The sequence below is a fragment of the Macaca mulatta genome, chromosome 2 (assembly GCF_049350105.2).
Source record: "Macaca mulatta isolate MMU2019108-1 chromosome 2, T2T-MMU8v2.0, whole genome shotgun sequence".
Taxonomy (NCBI): Eukaryota; Metazoa; Chordata; class Mammalia; order Primates; family Cercopithecidae; genus Macaca; species Macaca mulatta.
Window position 1 is genome coordinate 105,543,991 of NC_133407.1, and position 16,534 is coordinate 105,560,524.

A 16,534-nucleotide genomic window follows, 5' to 3' on the forward strand; every position below is an offset into this window, starting at 1 on the left:
GGCATGGTCTTATTCTGCCTGAGCTTATGTCTTCCCTGTTCCCAGGAGTGTGTGTTTGGCATAGAATCAGTACATGTGGCCCTCGTTTTGTGCTTATCTTGCCATTTTACCCCTTCCATTTTGTAAAATGAGAAGGTGTTGAGTTCTGGGGCGGACATCGGTTGATTAAAATAAAGACCTCGCCACCAAACCTCTTTTGCACGTACTATGGTGTGGATTTTACTGAAAAAAAAACCAAAAAATTGTTAATTTCTTAACTTGGTACCCCTTCTGATCATGGTAGGGTTTGGCTACTGTTTCATGGCAGGAAGGGCTAAGGCAGCTCCACTGAAGTTCCCACTGCAGTCCACCTGGAGGCCCAGACCCTGCTGGGGCTCACGCTGAGCACTTTGAGGGTGGTAAACAGCCATTGTCTTGGACTTCCATCCTAACCCTCTCTTCTCCTTGTCCCCTTCTTCCATTCCCTTTCTCCTGCAAGGTTCTGCCACCCTTCACCACTGGCAGCAGTTGGCCCAGCCTCACCTTGGGGGCATCCTGGACCCCCGGCCTGGTGTGGTCACCAAGGGCTTCCGGACACTGGATGTTGACCTGGACGAAGTGTACTGCCTTAACGACTTTGAAGAAGATGACACAGGTGACCACATTTCTCTCCCGCGCCTAGCTACCTCCACGCCAGTTCAGCACCCAGAGGCCTCAGGTGAGAGGTCCCGAGCCCGTGTGACTGTCTCAGGCAGCAGAAGTTACCCGAGCCGGCCTCAGGCTTCCCCAGAGGAGATGCAGGAGCCAGCGGCCACGGAGGAGGAGGAGGAGGAGGAGGAGGAGGAGGAGGGGTCTGGTGAGGGCACCATGATAAGTCCTGTAAACTTGGCACCTTTCCCGGAGGCAGAGTTTTGGGCCATTCTCACCTCTATTCCAGGCACCATCCGTAGTGGCTCTCTGTCTGTAGCTTCCGCTCGTCTGTGTGGGTGATGATTAAAGCATTCTCATTGCACAGTACTGTTTTTAAATACAGAGTCTGATGACTCCTATTTGTAACAATGGATGTGGCTCCCCTGCCCATCTTGGAGGTGCATGGCCCAGCAGGGATCGTAAAGTGGGAGCAGGAAAGGCTGCTAAAAAAAAAAAAAAAAAAAAGGTGGGCTTTGGGGCCCCTGAAAAACATCAGTGCCCTTCTTCCTGGTCTGGGTGTCTCCCTGAGTCTAAGGGGAAGATTCTCAAGTCCCCTGGTGATTTCCAAGTGGAGCTGAGCAATTTTAGGGAAATTGAGTGCTGGGTCATTCAGAAGGCAAATGAGATCATCTGTTACCTGTATGCTGTATTAAAATAGAAAGAACCAGGAAAGGTTCAGGATTTCAGACACTTCATCAGCCTTTTCACTTTCCCAACTTCAATGGAGGTGTATATGTTGTTTTCTTTTCAGCTTACACATGTGTTCAAAGTGGATTTTTATAAAGTGTTTTAGCAATACTCCTTAACCAAATAAACCTTTGGAGAATGTCACTGAGCTTTTCCAGAGAGAAGACCCTAGATGAAGCTGGAAAAGAGCTCTGGCTGACTCCACCCACTGCACCCAAGCATTAAAGGTGTGGCCATGAGTTTACAGAATTACCCACATCCCAGCTGCCACTGGGATGAAAAGCTTTGTGCTCAGAGCCCTGGGAATCATGGGATCACATGGTTACTGTTTATCCCAACAGCATGCTCTGCCTAGACTGGACCTCCCAGCCCCTTGTGTTGGGAAGACAAAGCTTTTGTGGAGTCAGGGGAGAGACTGAGAAAAAAATGAATTAACCCTGTGTTGTCATCCTCATGACATTCCCAAGGATTCACCAGGTTTGAAGCGAGGACATTCATCTTTGTGATTCTTAATTTTCATTTTTGAAGGCCACAACACTCCCCTTGAAATACAGGGCAGGAAAGAGCTGAGGTTCTTCCATTCCCCTGGCGAATTTCAAACAGCTGTGGTCAAGGGATTTTATTTGGGATCAACTTTTCCTTTTTTCCTTGATGTTAATTTTAGAGAAGTCATCAAGTCGTGTGATTTGTTTAGTACCTAGGTTTGTTTATGGTTTGGTTTTTTTTAAAGCAGTTAAATTACTAGATTAAGCTTGTGAGGGAATGAAAATGTTTTTTTATTTCGTATCTACACACTTGAAAAAGGAAAACCAGCTGCGGTACTGTCCCAGTTTTGTCATCAGCACCCGTGGCCATCAGGAAGGCAGGTGGTGGTGCAGGAACATGACGCCTGGCTGGTTTTTGTGGCTGCAGGGGTAGGCCCCATGCCGATTGCCGATTGGGATACTCCCCTACAACCTTACAGGTAGAATAGAAGGTGAGTTCTGGGAGTGCAAAGAAGCACCTTTAGGTGTACCTTCTAGAAGTTGTACAGAAGGACTAAAGCTTATCAAGTCGACAAAGAACTTATCTTGGAGCACAGAGAGAAAGAAGGGACCAATAATGAGGACTGGGGACATCCTGACCACTCTCCTTAACATAAACACTGACATTTTTCTTGCTTGTTCCTTCTGTACTCAAACCTGTAGCAAATTCATCCTAGAAACACTATTTGAGGAGGGGCATGAACATTTATAGTTGAAACTGTAGAAAGGGTCAGGTTGGAGGTGTGTAATAGAAAATAATTACCTGGGTTGCCAAAGGTAATTTAGGAAGGGTCTGATCATTTAGATAGAATTCTTTGGGGCTTATTTTCTGGGTGAGGTTCATCTTTAAAAACTGGCTTCAGAGGGGAGAGGGGTGAACAATGAATTGGCTCTGTTTTCTCTATTGGGAATTACAGGACCATTTTGATTCTCAGAATTTAAAAAGCATATCATCATCCTGGAGGTCCCAGTTAGCTCTCTGCCTGCCATCATGGAGACACAGGCAGACAGATAAGCTTTATGGGGAAGGCTTGGGGCATCCTTTGTCTTGGGATGTGTATCCATGGTGTCTCGTCCCTGCCTTTTAATCTGTCCTGTATGCTTGGGCTTTTCTGTTGCCAAACAGCACTATCCCAGGAGCTGCTGTCTGCCTGGGGAAACTCAGTAGGGAGGCACTTTGGGGACAGAAGGTGATGAACCTTTTTATGTGCAGCTGGTGTGATAGAAGGAAACTGGGAAGACTTGTACGCTAGGCAGTTTTGTCCAGAGCCTGCTGTCCCATGGAGAAAAACTTTTAAGCACTGAAAAAATTTGATTAATGTATTTAAATGTATTATTTGAAGCATCATTCACTTGTTGATTTTTATAATCCCATGTCTTAAAAAGGATGATTCCATGTTATTGTATTGTAAATAATTTAGATGATTAAAATGGATTGTTTAAAAAGTTTTAGATTATAGTTTTACTTTATTTCAGTGATATGTTTTATGTTTTAATTTATATAGAAAGTATACCTTATCAGAACTAGTCATCATCTTGTTCTGTCAGTACTCTGTATTTTAGGTATTTGTGTGGGGAAGAGCCTGCATGTGGCAAAGGACTAAGAGTTAAAGTCACACAGTTAAATCAGTAGTTGGCTAGTGGATGAGCAGTTCAGTTGAATTATCTGGAATGCCTTGATCCTTAAAGGTGAGAAAGAAGTGGGATTAAAGCCACATGGATAGAGAAAATTGATGGTCAGTTTATTTTAATGCTTTTATGCATCGAAGACTGATTCATATTGAGGGGAGGTATCCTCAGAAACTTACACGAATCATGGCATCTTGACATCTTACCTGGCAGTGACCCGGCAGTAGAACCTTATCCTAATTGGAGCTGAGATTTTTTTTTTTTTTTTTTTTGAGACAGAGTCTCACTCTGTTGCCTAGGCTGGAGTGCAGTGGCATAGTCTCAGCTCACTGCAACCTCCACCTCCTGGGTTCAAGTGATTTTCCTGCCTCAGCCTCCCAAGTAGCTGGGACTATAGGCACACGTCACCACACCCAGCTAATTTTTGTATTTTTGTAGAGACGGGCTTTCACCCTGTTAACCAGGCTGGTCTCAGACTCCTGGCTTCAAGTGATCTGCCCGCCTTGGCCTCCCAAAGTACTGGGATTACTGGTGTGAGCCACCACACCTGACCTGGAGCTTAGATCTTAAAGTCAGAGTGGAAGACAAAAAGCACAGTTGGCTAAAATTGCCCTTGAAAAATTCCCTAAATCTTCAGCAACTGGGCCACCAAGGCAAAAGCCAAGAATCAGCTGCTTTTGTTGCCTCCTTGTTTGATACATAGGCCCAAGGTCAGGAGCAGTGACTGGGTGAAAGGGCCGAGAAGGGCTGGTGGTAGGAAGGAGCCAGGCGGAGTCAGGCCAGCAGGGTGTTCCCGCAGCTTTGCCCAGGCGAGGCAGCTAGAGCAAAGCTGAGCCAGCTCGTATCCTGTCCCCACTTCAGTCCACCACAGACCACAGAAGTGGGGTTCAGACAGGCTTGTGAGAAGTTGGTTTGGGGGCTTGATGGGTCTGGAAGGAAAAGTCTGGTATGCTGGATTCACAGACCCTTGGGTACAGGGAAGTTCCTTCCCATTGTCTACATTGAGAGAGTTGATGTGAGTTCCTATGCTGTTGGGAACACTTTTCGATTCAGCCTGGTTCTGTGGCAGTTATGAGGGAGTTTGGTTGTTATGGACAGAGTGGATGGTTGGCTCACACCCACCTGTATTAGGAGATGCTAAGGAAAGCCCTGTGCTCTTCCATCAGAATATATAGTAAGCCAGAGTAAAACAGGCCAACTGCCACCTGCAAGTGGAAAAATGAATGAAGAATGAAAGAATTGATTCCTTCAAAACAAACAGGATAGAGTCAGCTCTGCTTAAAATATCCAGAACAAAGCCCACTTATTGAGCATTTTCTCTCTGGTGTCCTCACCTCTGAACACTACAGAGGGCCCCCTGGTGCTCCTGGAGGCACGTGGGTTGCTGAGGAGTAGGTGTCTGAACCTGACACCCTTCTAATGTGGAGGGCTCTTGAGGGAGCACCCAGTGTTGAGGGGAGGAGCTGTGCAACCGCACTGCCTAGTGAAGCACAGGTGAAGTGCTCTCTTGTGCTGGCCTTGAATGCACCAGCGGGGAAAGGTCTTGATGCAGCTCAGCCAGGCTACCTCCCTTCACCTGTTGGTGTCTGCCACAGAAGGAAGGACAAGAGGACAAAAGGGCGTGGGGTCCAGCTTTGTTGGTGTCTGAAGACTACAAAGGGATTTCTGCATTTGCCCTTTTGACATTTTAACAGCATTCTAAAAATCCCCCTTTCTCTAGAAGATACCCCAGGGGCACTTGAGAGAATTTGTGACCCTCTGCACAATGCTGTGAAATTGTTTATCTCTTAAATCACATCCTTTTTAGGTGAAACAGGGTAGGCAACTTGGCGTAGTGGGAAGAAGAGTCGACTTTTAATTTTGCAGAAACCAAAAATAAGTTGTGCAGAAACCAGAAAAAGATCTTGTGATGTGTGGTTCGAAATCTCTGTGATAGAAACCTCCCAGCTTCCTGCTGGCCAGATGTCTGATCACCGAGGAGCTCAGGGATCTCTACGGAGCTGCAGGAGCAGTCGAGGGCTCTGTTGAAGAAATGCTTAAGCAGAGAAAAAATAGATACCAAGCCTCTGTGAAGCCCAGAACTAAGGCCTTTAAAAGTGTCATCTTGTACCACATGTTACAGTTTAAAATCACTTTTGTATTTTTTAAAACAAGCTGCACTGCTGCATCTGAAACTGCTCTTAATTCCCCCACTCCCCACCTCCAGAGAAAACACTTGTTAAAGCCACACGAATCCCTAGAATAGTACTTACATTAATGATGACTTGTAGGGCAAACTATGCAACTTTTCCCACGTGAACTCATCATAGAACTTTTTTCCCCCTGAAAATATCATGGGCAGAGTTACATAATGAAGAGACGGGAAAGTCTGGAGAGCACCTTCCATGCCCTGATATTTTAGTCTTTTAGGAAGAGATAAAGCATTGCTTCTTCCCTATCTGTTTAATGGAAAGGGAACTAATTTCTCATACAGGTGACAGTAAAGACACGTCTTCCTCTCCCCTTTCCACCCCTCAAGCAAAAGGCAACAAAGTCATTGGAAGCTGGGCATTAAACAACTAAAATATATTGATATTCCTAGGGGATAGCTCAAGACATACCCTTAATCTGGATGGACGGTGGCTTTTATTTTCAATAGATTTGTTTTTACTTGGATAGAACAGGCTGGCCTGTGGGTGCCACTGTTGGGGGGTGTGTGTGTGTATTGGTTGAGGAGTTTATAGAACTTGAAAAGCAGATCCAAGTCATGTGACAGCAGCATCCCACTACATGCTCAAGAGAAGGAAAGAAAGGTCAGGGCATAGGGTTTATTTTATACAAGTTGGCCATTTCCCAAGAGTGACGAAAAGAACGTGGAAGGTCCTCAGTGCATCACAAAGGTGGAGTCCCTTTTCCAAGATTTTGAGATGCTTTTGTAAATTTACGTTTATAGAAGTTATTTGTGTGAGTTTTTAAAAATAGCTTGGGTATGCAGCATGGCCAGTGTTTCTCCGTTCTCAGAGGCTTCCTCAGAAGTAGCTGTGTCTGGGTGTGTATTGCACCCTGAATTTCCCCATAGCAACATACCAAGTATGGTTGCATTTTCCACTGTCTCTGTGTGGGCTCATGTGAGGGTTCTTTTAAGGACTAGGTTTTATGGCAGCCTTTAGAGAGAAGAAAGCTGCTGTTGTCCCCAGCACTTCCCAGGGATGGGGGAAGGAGAGTGCCATTAGAAGGGAAGGAAATGCATGAGCAGGTGTGTACTAATTGTATTATGGGTGGCCAGACGGGCAGAGTTCCAATCATCCTGCAAATCCCTGTGGAACCTCTGGGCCCCACCGGAGTGTCCCAGCCTCTTCTGTGCTCCCTTCTCACCATGAAAGCACTGGGCCATGGGAAGCAGTGGGCTTCCTACCTATCTTCCCTGGGAGGCCCGAGGAGTCCACAGAGCAGCAGCCATCCTGCTCTATATTGTGCAGTCTGAGGGGCATCCAGGGAGTGGGGGCCGTGTCAGGGCTCCCCCGTCACCGGCTGCAGCAGAAGGATCCCAGCCACCCAGTTTTCCAGTCAGTCCCAGGCATCACGGGCCCCTGAGAGCATGGGCAGTCAGTGCCACTGATCAAGTATACCTGCTCCAGGCAGAAGGCTCACCTGAGTCCAACCAGAGAGAGCAGGTGAGCTCTCACTCGGTATACAGAGTGAAAGTAAGAGTGGCTCTCACTCTCGCAGAGTCCTCTGATGTGTCCACCTGTAGCTAGCTGAAGGATGTGTGCTTGCATGTTGTATGTTTTCAGAACAAAACATCTGCACGACAGCCACGGGCAGTTCATCAACATAGGAGATCTTGAATAATAATCAAGGATTGATTAAGTTTAGAGCGTATGTCACATTTTGTGCCAGTGTCAGAATCTGGGGGAAGAAGAACAATTTAAAAAGAATTAGGGTTTTTATTGGTAAATCCAAATTCATTCCTAAATCAAATGATGAAAATATTTGTTGTTGTTAATACTCTAACCCATTTAACCTATACCTGTCTCTTCACAACACTAGGAAGCCCTCCACTCAGGTTGAGAGAAAGAATAAGAATTTAAATAGGGAGTTAAAGCCTTAAATCGAAGAAACTCTATCCTTTGAGCTCCCAAATGAGCAGCATGGGATGAACACATAATACCATCTTCTGCAGAGAACTTTCCATTTAGATAAAGAAGGGGGCTTTGATGTGTGGCATGGGCTTGGTGACTTCACAGTGAGCCCTCACCCCAAGCTCCCATTTCCTGCCAAGAAGGATGTTTTATGTTTCTTTTCTTTCTTCCTTTTTTTTTTTTAGAACTTGCTCTCTTCCTGCACCCAGGGCTTTAGGAATCAGCCCGTTGCTTCTCTGTAGCAAGCATGAGGAGCCTCTGATGATCCCAGTCTTGGGTGACTCACTGTCTCTCTGTTGTGTCTCAAGGAAGGGAGGTGCAGCAGCGGCCTGGCAGTCAGTGGTGACATGCGGAGAGCCCACGGGTCCAGGCGTCCTGGTGGTATTTTGGAGGGGCCGAATCTCTGGCTTTAGCACTTTGGAAACTTGTTGATCTTCCTTGGTCTTCTATGGCTATTCATTGCTTCTGGGGAATGGTGACTTGCGAATTTTTAGCAGCCTTTTCCTATCCCCAAAACCCATTTGTATAAGATGGGTTTGCTTCTGCTGATGCAACTATGTCTCTAAAATGTCCATCTCACACTCCCTATTGCAATTGAAGATCCAATATGTAAGAGGGTGGAGGAGGAAGTGAACATTTGTGACCTTTTGATTTGATATTCTGGCCATGTGTTTAAATGGGGGTATGCTTCTAATTTTAAATCTAGCCTTCCTTTGTTTGATTTCTTTTAAATGTTATCTCTCTTTCAACTGTGTTGTCTTATTTCCCCCTCTCCTCCTTCCCAAATAACCCCTCATGCCTGTTATTTGGGGTACGCTTCCCAGGCTTTCTGTTATTTTTGTTTCTAGACCTTATTGCAGTAAGAGAGTCGTGATTGTTTGGTTGCCTTCTCTTCATAGCTTACTCCATTTTTGTTTTGCTTGTGGCAGTTTCTTACTTATTGGAGTTCCTGAGCCATTGTGTTCACTGATTAAGAAAGATTCATAAAGGCTATTTTTATGTGTTTTTTTTCCTTCCCTCCTGCTTTGCTTGGAGCTCCCTGTGGCTGAGGGTTTTCTCCTGTGGCCGTGGTGCTGGCTGTCATGCCAGGTGCCGTGGGAGCCTGCTTTGACACACAGACCCGAGTCAGACCTTAAAAATCAGGGCAAACCGTCTTGCCTTGTTCTTCTAATCACCGTCACTTTTGTATTCTGGATTTGTCCTGCCTGCCTTTAATTTGCGTCTCCAGCATTTTTTTTTTGTTTGTTTCATCGGGTTCCTGGTTTTCTTTTAAGACATAGTCAATTGTGTGGACCTGTAGGTTTGGGGCAGCAACCAATTCCATTGTTTTCCTTTTTGTCAAATCCAAGAGAAAATATACCATTAGGAGCTAGAAGATTCTAGTTCACAGCCTTTTGAATCTTCATGGCCTTTGAATCCTCACGGCCTCTGATATCTGAATCAGTTTTCTCCCAGGAGGTCTCTGGGGGCTGAGCTGCTACAGGGGCAGAGGGTGGGGTGGGCTTGGGTGGGAGAATCATCCCGGCACTTCATCGTGCATGCTATTTGGGGCAGTATCTTTTTTCTTTTTTTTTTCTTTTTTTTTTTTTTTTTTTCCCTGATGCTCGAGTTATGAATGAGGATGACCTCTGCAATCATGATGTCTCCCATAGACTCTGTTGCTTGTTCCTTTGCCAGCTTTCTCATGCATGGTCCTAACACTTCCATGATTTACTTTGCTCCAGACCCATCGTCTTCAGCCGCCTCAGCAATAACTTGTTTGAGCATTAAAAGGAAGTAAATCAGGAACAACTTGTTGCCATCTCATTTTCATTAGAAATCAGACATCTCAGAGATGTCAAGAAAGCAGCTGGCAACTAGAGGGTAGGGGGACCTGTACTCTCACACTGCGGTGTGTCAGACCAGACCTGATCCTGGAGCCTAAGACCCTGGAGAGCCCTGATCTCTGTAACTCTTGCCACGTTGTTGCTGAGGCAGCTGAAGTCCCCATCTCCCACCGTAACAATCACAAATAGACAGTAGTGGAGCCAGCATCCCCAAGCCCCTTTTTGTGTAAGCAGAAAGGGAGCTATGAGCCTTGCCCTGTTTCCGGGTGCCAAGTGCCTCTCCCTGCCTGTACCTTTGCCCTTCCTCTGAGCAGAGCTTTGGTACCTGTTGCCAATGCAAAGAAATGTAAAGCAGCAAAAGAAGATAGCAGGTTCTGACCTGAGGAGGGAAACCAAATTTATCCCACAAAGGCCCATTACCCCGCCCCCCTCGCCTCCCACCCCCAGACTGGATCCACTACTGGCCCAAGAATACTGATGAGAAACCTTGTCTGGATTGGGTCGGAAGCTGGAATTCGGTGCTGTGCAGACCAGTGCTCAAAATTGTGGTTATTTTTGAGGACTCGCCTTCAATCCAGAACATTTGCGTTTCACCTTCCTCGCCCAGATCCAGTTAACAAGGTAGCTCATCACTTCTTGCATCTGTTGAGTGACATGCTGGATTTTAATTTTTATTGTGGTTGTACTTGGATGCAAGGAATATGTTTTGTTCCTCCCAATTTAGCGCACCATCCTGGGAAGTGCATGTCTCAGACCAACTCCACCTTCACCTTCACCACCTGTCGCATTCTGCATCCTTCAGATGAGCTCACTCGGGTCACACCAAGGTAAGGGACCCTGGCTCTGGGATGGGCAGGGGTGGGGTGAAGTCGGGGCACTCCCTTCCCTGCAAAGCTTAATATTGAGGAAAGCCAAGTAGAGAGGCTCATAGAAAAACCAACTCAAGCCAGTTTAAGCATCTCAGCATTTGCAGGCACTTGTTCTGGGTCCCATCTTTCCTTTCGTTGTTGTTTTTGTGTGTGTATGTGTGTGTGTGTGTGTGTGTGTGTGTGTGTGTGTGTGTGTGGTTCTTTTTTTTTTTTTTTTTTCCCTTGCAGCAGAGTTTTGCTCTGTTGCCCAGGCTGCAGTGCCGTGGCATGATCTTGGCTCACTGCAACCTCCACCTCCTGGGTTCGAGCCCATCTTTCCTTTTGAATTGAGGCTATTATTTATTTGGATCCGGCTCAGATAAAGAGACCTGGACCCACCTTCAGTTGCCCTTTTAGTTGCCCATTTAGTTGGCCATGGAATGGATTCTTAGGCCCCTCCTTAACCAGCTGAAGTTGACACTACCACAGGCCCTGCGGCTAAAGTCTGTTGGATTTTTTGCCCCAAAGTTTGTCAATAGAACACAGAGTTCTTTTATTTATGGATGGAGTTACTGAGCCCTGTGGAACCCCTTGTGCCTCTGCAATAGGCCACAGGAACCATGCACTACGGCCAAACTGTAATGACCAAAATGAGAAGACTCCAAGACTAAGCCACATGCCCAGCATGGTCCTTTTCTCTCTGGAGCACCATCTATGGGGAGGACTTGTCTGCTATGAGTTGGTCTGTTTGGCCTGATTTCAGGCCTTTCACTGGTGCCAGCAAAAGAGAAAATGCTCTCCCCTAACAGAGTGGAGCGACCCCCTCAGCCGTTTCCTCTGTGGTGCAAGATGCTGGGTTGCTGGAAGAGAAAGCCGAAGGGGCGGGAGCAGTCAGCCAGGGAGCACCTTAAACTATGAATAATTCTCCACAGGTCATGTGAGGAGGACGACGAAGCAGCCATATACCCCGTTGAGCTGAGAGGAGATATAGGGCAGAGAGTCTGAGCCCACGGGTGAGGCAGGGGGTGAGCACACCGCCAGCAGTGCCTGCCCTGGCAGGGCCCTGTGGAAGGAGCTGTGTGTGCACGCATGGCCACCACTAACCCGGGGACTTAGGCGTGGATGTGTCTCTGTGGTTGTGCCTGGCTAACTCGGCCTTGATGGTCGATGCCCCTAACCCATCTAAACACCCCCAGTCAAGCCGAGTGCCAGCACTAATAAAGGCCTAACCCTAAGTTCTCACCAGACGGGGATCATAAATATTAGCTTTGTCTTCTCCGTCTCCCTGCCCCTGGAGAACTTGGCTTCCCCGTCCTGTGGCTTTATGTTGGGAAGGGATTGTTTTCAAAACCATGGAACCAAGCTTCCCACTATAAGAGGCTGGTGCCCTGGATAACTAGATGGCACTCCTGACTGTAGCCATAGGACTTAAACCACACGTGGGTCTTCCTGTGGCTGTGTCAGGGCTGAACGAAGCCTGGGAAGAAAGTAGCAAGAAAAGGCTTTTTCTTTTTTTTTCTTTTTTTGCCTAAGTTTGAAAGAAAGGCTGCTTGAAATAGAATGGAAACAAATCAACTGAAACAAACAAAATGGAAACAAAATCTCCCTAGGGATGGCCATGTCAACATGATTATAAGTTTAGAGCTTTTTTGCCCTTTATTGAAGGTGCATCAACATTTGTAAAACTTCACACATGCCTTTTGAAAAAATCCACGTTTAACCTTAGGAATCTGTTGTGGTTTCTAATCATGCTTTTCTGTGTCCCCCAGCCCACCAGCATCCCCACCCTTGAGCTTGTGTGAGATGGGCCTGTTCTAGTATCCCCACCCTGTGCTGACCTCCAAGGGCTGAGGTCACCTGAGTGTGGAGCCAGATGGTGCCCCTAGCTTGTACGTTGCTTTGAACCTCATGCTCCCCATGAGGGAGGGGGCCCCTTCTCTGGTCTTTCCAAAGACCTGCTCCAGAATGGGCCCTTTTCTTTCCCATTCCCTCCTTTGGTGCCTTTCCCAGAGTACATGGACTTCCTTCTGCCAGACTGGGGAGAGAAGCCTCCATCCCCACCTCCTGGGGACCATGCAGCTGACCTGCTCCAAAGCACACTGGCAGCCCCAGCAAAATCCTGGAGCTGACACCAGGGCATGTCCCATGAGACTGTTAGGAGGGCTGTGCATCTTTGCTCCTTGGTTGCTCGTTGAGAAGCAGTATAGGGTTTCCATGCCTGTTTGGCCTCCCCCGGATCCCTGTAGCAGCTGTTAAAAGAGAACCTTTCCAAGCTTTGCACAGTGACAGTGTCATAGCCAATGAGGTTTATTACTAGTTGAAAAATTTCCCCAATACCCTGCCGTGATGACTTGAAATATAGGCAGCATTGGCAATTTTTGACAGTCTCTAGGGATACTGAATTATTAGGTTGGTGCAAAAGTAATTACAATTATTAAAAAAAAAAAAAAAGAACCTTTCCTGCTTTTTAAGCAGACAACAATGCATTTCCCTCTGCTGCCCTTCTGGAAGCTTTTCTGTCCTAATGGACTCCATGACTGGATCCCAACTGCTGGAACCTAGTGAGTCCCTAGTGAGCACAACACAAGTGAATAAACAAATCTGTCTCCTTTCCTTGGGTAACTCAGGCTCCACACATTTCAGTGGACCTTTCCCTGGGTAGTGCCGTTGATGTAGATCTCTTCATATGAGACATGTCTCCCCCCGACCCTCTAACTCCACTGGTTAGAATGGATTTGGGCAAGGATATAAGAAGGCTTAAGGGCAGCACGGTGCAGAGGAAAGGGCTCTGCACCGGGGATTCAGGAGCTGACGGCCACAACTGACTGGATGGGCACAGCCTGGCCTCAGTCCACACGCTGTGGCCATCCTTTCCCTTCCTAAGATAAGGAATATCTCATCTCCCAGAGTCCTGGTTCACGTCTTGCTTCAGGGAGAAGTAGGTACTAGGAAGGAACACTGGAATCTGGGTAAATTTGATGGGGAAAGAATGCCTTTTTGCCAAAGGGCTTCCTTTCCTGTTCTCTAACAGATTTAGAGTCCCTCAACTTGGGTTGTCCACTTAACAGCCAGATGTGACACCAAGTAAACCCCTAACTCTGAGCCTGTTTCTTCATCTGCAAAGGGGACAACTGTACCCACCAACCAGGGATGGGCAAAGGGGATCATGTGCAGCTTCCTGTTAACTTAAACCATGCTTCTCTTGAAGGGTGAGAGGGAGGAGCAGACGTGGACAGAGCCTTTGGGGGCCTCAGCTGGGGAACCCTCTCATCGTGTCCTGGGTCGTCCCTATACCCCCCGCAGGAGACTGGCCACTGACCCTTTCTATGGAGCTCGTGGGTATTTCTGGTGAATAACCTGTCATCTGTTCTTTCAGCCTTAACTCAGCCCCAACTCCAGCTTGTGGCAGCTCCAGCCACTTGAAATCCACGCCGGTGGCCACACCATGCACTCCACGGAGACTGAGCCTGGCTGAGTCCTTCACTAACACCCGTGAGTCCACGACCACCATGAGCACATCCCTAGGGCTCGTGTGGCTGTTGAAGGAGCGGGGCATTTCTGCGGCTGTGTACGACCCCCAGAGCTGGGACAGGGCCGGCCGGGGCTCTCTCCTGCACTCCTACACACCCAAGATGGCTGTGATCCCCTCTACTCCGCCGAACTCGCCTATGCAGACACCCGCATCCTCCCCACCCTCCTTTGAGTTCAAGTGCACGAGCCCTCCCTACGACAACTTCCTGGCTTCCAAGCCAGCCAGCTCCATCCTGAGGGAAGTGAGAGAAAAGAACGTCCGCAGCAGTGAGAGCCAGACCGACGTGTCCGTCTCCAACCTCAACCTCGTGGACAAAGTCAGGAGGTTTGGGGTGGCCAAAGTGGTGAACTCAGGGCGAGCCCATGTCCCCACCTTGACTGAGGAGCAGGGACCTCTCCTCTGTGGGCCCCCGGGGCCAGCACCAGCCCTTGTCCCCAGAGGCCTGGTACCTGAGGGCCTGCCCCTCGGATGCCCCACTGTCACCAGTGCCATCGGTGGGCTGCAGCTGAATAGTGGCATCCGGCGGAATCGCAGCTTCCCCACCATGGTGGGATCTAGCATGCAGATGAAGGCCCCCGTGACTCTCACCTCGGGCATCTTGATGGGTGCTAAGCTCTCCAAACAAACTAGCTTACGGTGAGGACTGGAGGGGGGCCGGTTGCCCTGGAGGAGACCCACGTTCTCCTCTCTTGCTCCCACCTCCCTTTCTTCCCCCTACAGTGCACTTCCTCCCTCTGCCCTTCTCCGTCCACCCCCTCCTGAGCTAGACAAATCAACCTCGTGCCTAATGGAGGAAGAGTGGAACCTTTGTAAAATGTGTACATAGGACCTGGAGACCTCGTGTCCGCCCTGCTCTTTCTTCCGATCCCACAGGAAGTGCCCCTGCACTGTCATCACTCTCACGAGGACGTCACCTGTGCTAACCTGGGGGAAGGTGGGGTCCTTTCTTCTTTCCTTTCGAGAAGCACTGAAACTCCCAAGTGTGTTCTTATCCCATGGATAGGAAACCAGTGAATTCCGTGGCTGGCACACCACGAGCTGTCAACGCGGCACGGGTCATAACATATCTGGGTGTCATCGGACACCTCGCCTCACCCACCCTGTAGGAGCGTAAGGAGCCTCCATCCTCAGCCACGTGCCGCTGACGTGGCTTTCCTGATCGGAGGGCTTTTCTTTCTTTTATGGGTGGCCCAGCTTCTTCAAGACCTTCACTACTCTGCCTCAGTGGACAGTCGTTTCCTTTCTGAGATGTGACCTTTTGTTTTCATGCCTTCCCCTTGAAGTCATCCTGTGTTTTGTAATCAGCTGTCAGGCCAAATGTCTGACCCGAAAGAGAATGTATTTACACTCGTGCTGCGTTCAGCAGCCCCTCTGTGTTCTGTGTGATTTGTTTTACTTTTCCTTTTTTTAAAAAATATATATGCAGGGAAGTCATGGTACTGGTAGTGTATGTTTTCTATGTGGTTCAAATATGAATTTCAAACACACCAAGCCGCTAATGAGATAGCAGCTTTTTTCTGGGACCCAGAGTCACAACCAAATTGATTTAAGACCAGACCCAAGACACCTTTAACAATAAGACTGAAAGGAAAAAGGATAGGGAAAAAGCTTATTTAAAGAAATTGTCAACACCAAACGTAGAGGGGAAGAACCACAACCAGGCATAATACCAAACTGGTTCCGGGGGAAACAAGGCTTTGGCATTCCACTCGCTCCAGCGCTTCCTCCAAAACCCAAGACTGGCCAGGGTGCTGTCACCGTGCAGTCTTTGATTGCAGCCATTCAGTGCCCACGTTTTGCCTTCTTGTTTCAGAAGAGCACGTGGTCACAACAAAGTATTTTCTTTCCCTCCAAAGCCTTTTGTCTCCTTGTGCCACTTTTTATCATTAGGAAAAGATCCAGGTGCTTGTGAAAAGAACCATGAATGCAACAAGGGAGGCTGGTCCTGTTGCTGTCGCCGATTAAATTTTTAACTTTTATTTATTATTTATGTCTGCCGTATTTTAAATAAACATTCTCGTTCCTTCCAGTTCCAGTCATAGTGTGTCTGTGGCATTCCAGTCCAACCACGTAACTTATTTATTCTAATTTGAGGGCTGCACTGTACATCATGGTGTCCCGTGACACTGTGTTCCAGACATTTATGGAAGGAAAACATCCCATGTAAATGAAACTGTCGTTCTGTGTCCTCCCTTGCAGCAGAAGATGTGTCCTTCCATTGAGTGAGGGTGACCTTATGTCCAGCAGGGATACTTTGAGAAAGCCCCTAAGGAGCAAGCCTCAGTCCCACGGTTTCAGACTATTTATTCTCTGAACACAAGAGTATTGGTTAATTACGTTCTCAGCTCTCCTTGCTGTTACATGTGTGCACTCACTGCAAGTAACTTATATCTTTTTATTTGAATGTATTTTAAAGCGGTAGATAGAATAACAAAGGAATATGAAAACCATGGACTGAATGGACCATTTTATGTATTCAGAGAGAGGAGCCACTCATCGTTGCCAGATATACCATGTAAAAATTGGCAGTTCAGAGGTTGCAATATTTAGTATAGTAAATAAATAAACGATCAACATTGTGCAACCACTACCAAAAAGTGTGTTGTAATGCATCAAAAATCAACAAAATTTTATTCACTAATGAGTATCAATAAAATAAGTTCAAATGATGGAAACCACACCGGTATTCTGATTTGTA

At 47.4% G+C, this 16,534-nt stretch overlaps 1 protein-coding gene and 1 pseudogene across 31 annotated transcripts in view; both read left to right on the forward strand.

Annotated features, from left to right (window-relative positions):
- The window catches only part of TRAK1 (trafficking kinesin protein 1), a 137,997-nt gene extending 121,483 nt beyond the window's left edge, over window positions 1-16,514 (forward strand). For 5 of the 31 annotated variants that reach the window (XM_077992234.1, XM_015131270.3, XM_028843991.2 and 2 more), the window contains 3 exons: window positions 479-697; window positions 10,181-10,283; window positions 13,681-16,514. In XM_077992234.1, the coding sequence (XP_077848360.1) occupies window positions 479-697; window positions 10,181-10,283; window positions 13,681-14,476 (1,118 nt within the window). In that variant the 3' untranslated portion in view covers window positions 14,477-16,514. Of the gene's footprint in view, window positions 1-478; window positions 698-7,815; window positions 8,012-9,903; window positions 10,078-10,180; window positions 10,284-11,236; window positions 11,436-13,680 lie in introns of those variants that run through there. The other 26 variants (XM_028843993.2, XM_015131272.3, XM_028843992.2 and 23 more) reach the window with 17 other exon arrangements.
- On the forward strand, window positions 12,576-12,699 carry LOC114676468 (U4 spliceosomal RNA; annotated as a pseudogene).
- Window positions 16,515-16,534: the final 20 nt, after the last annotated feature.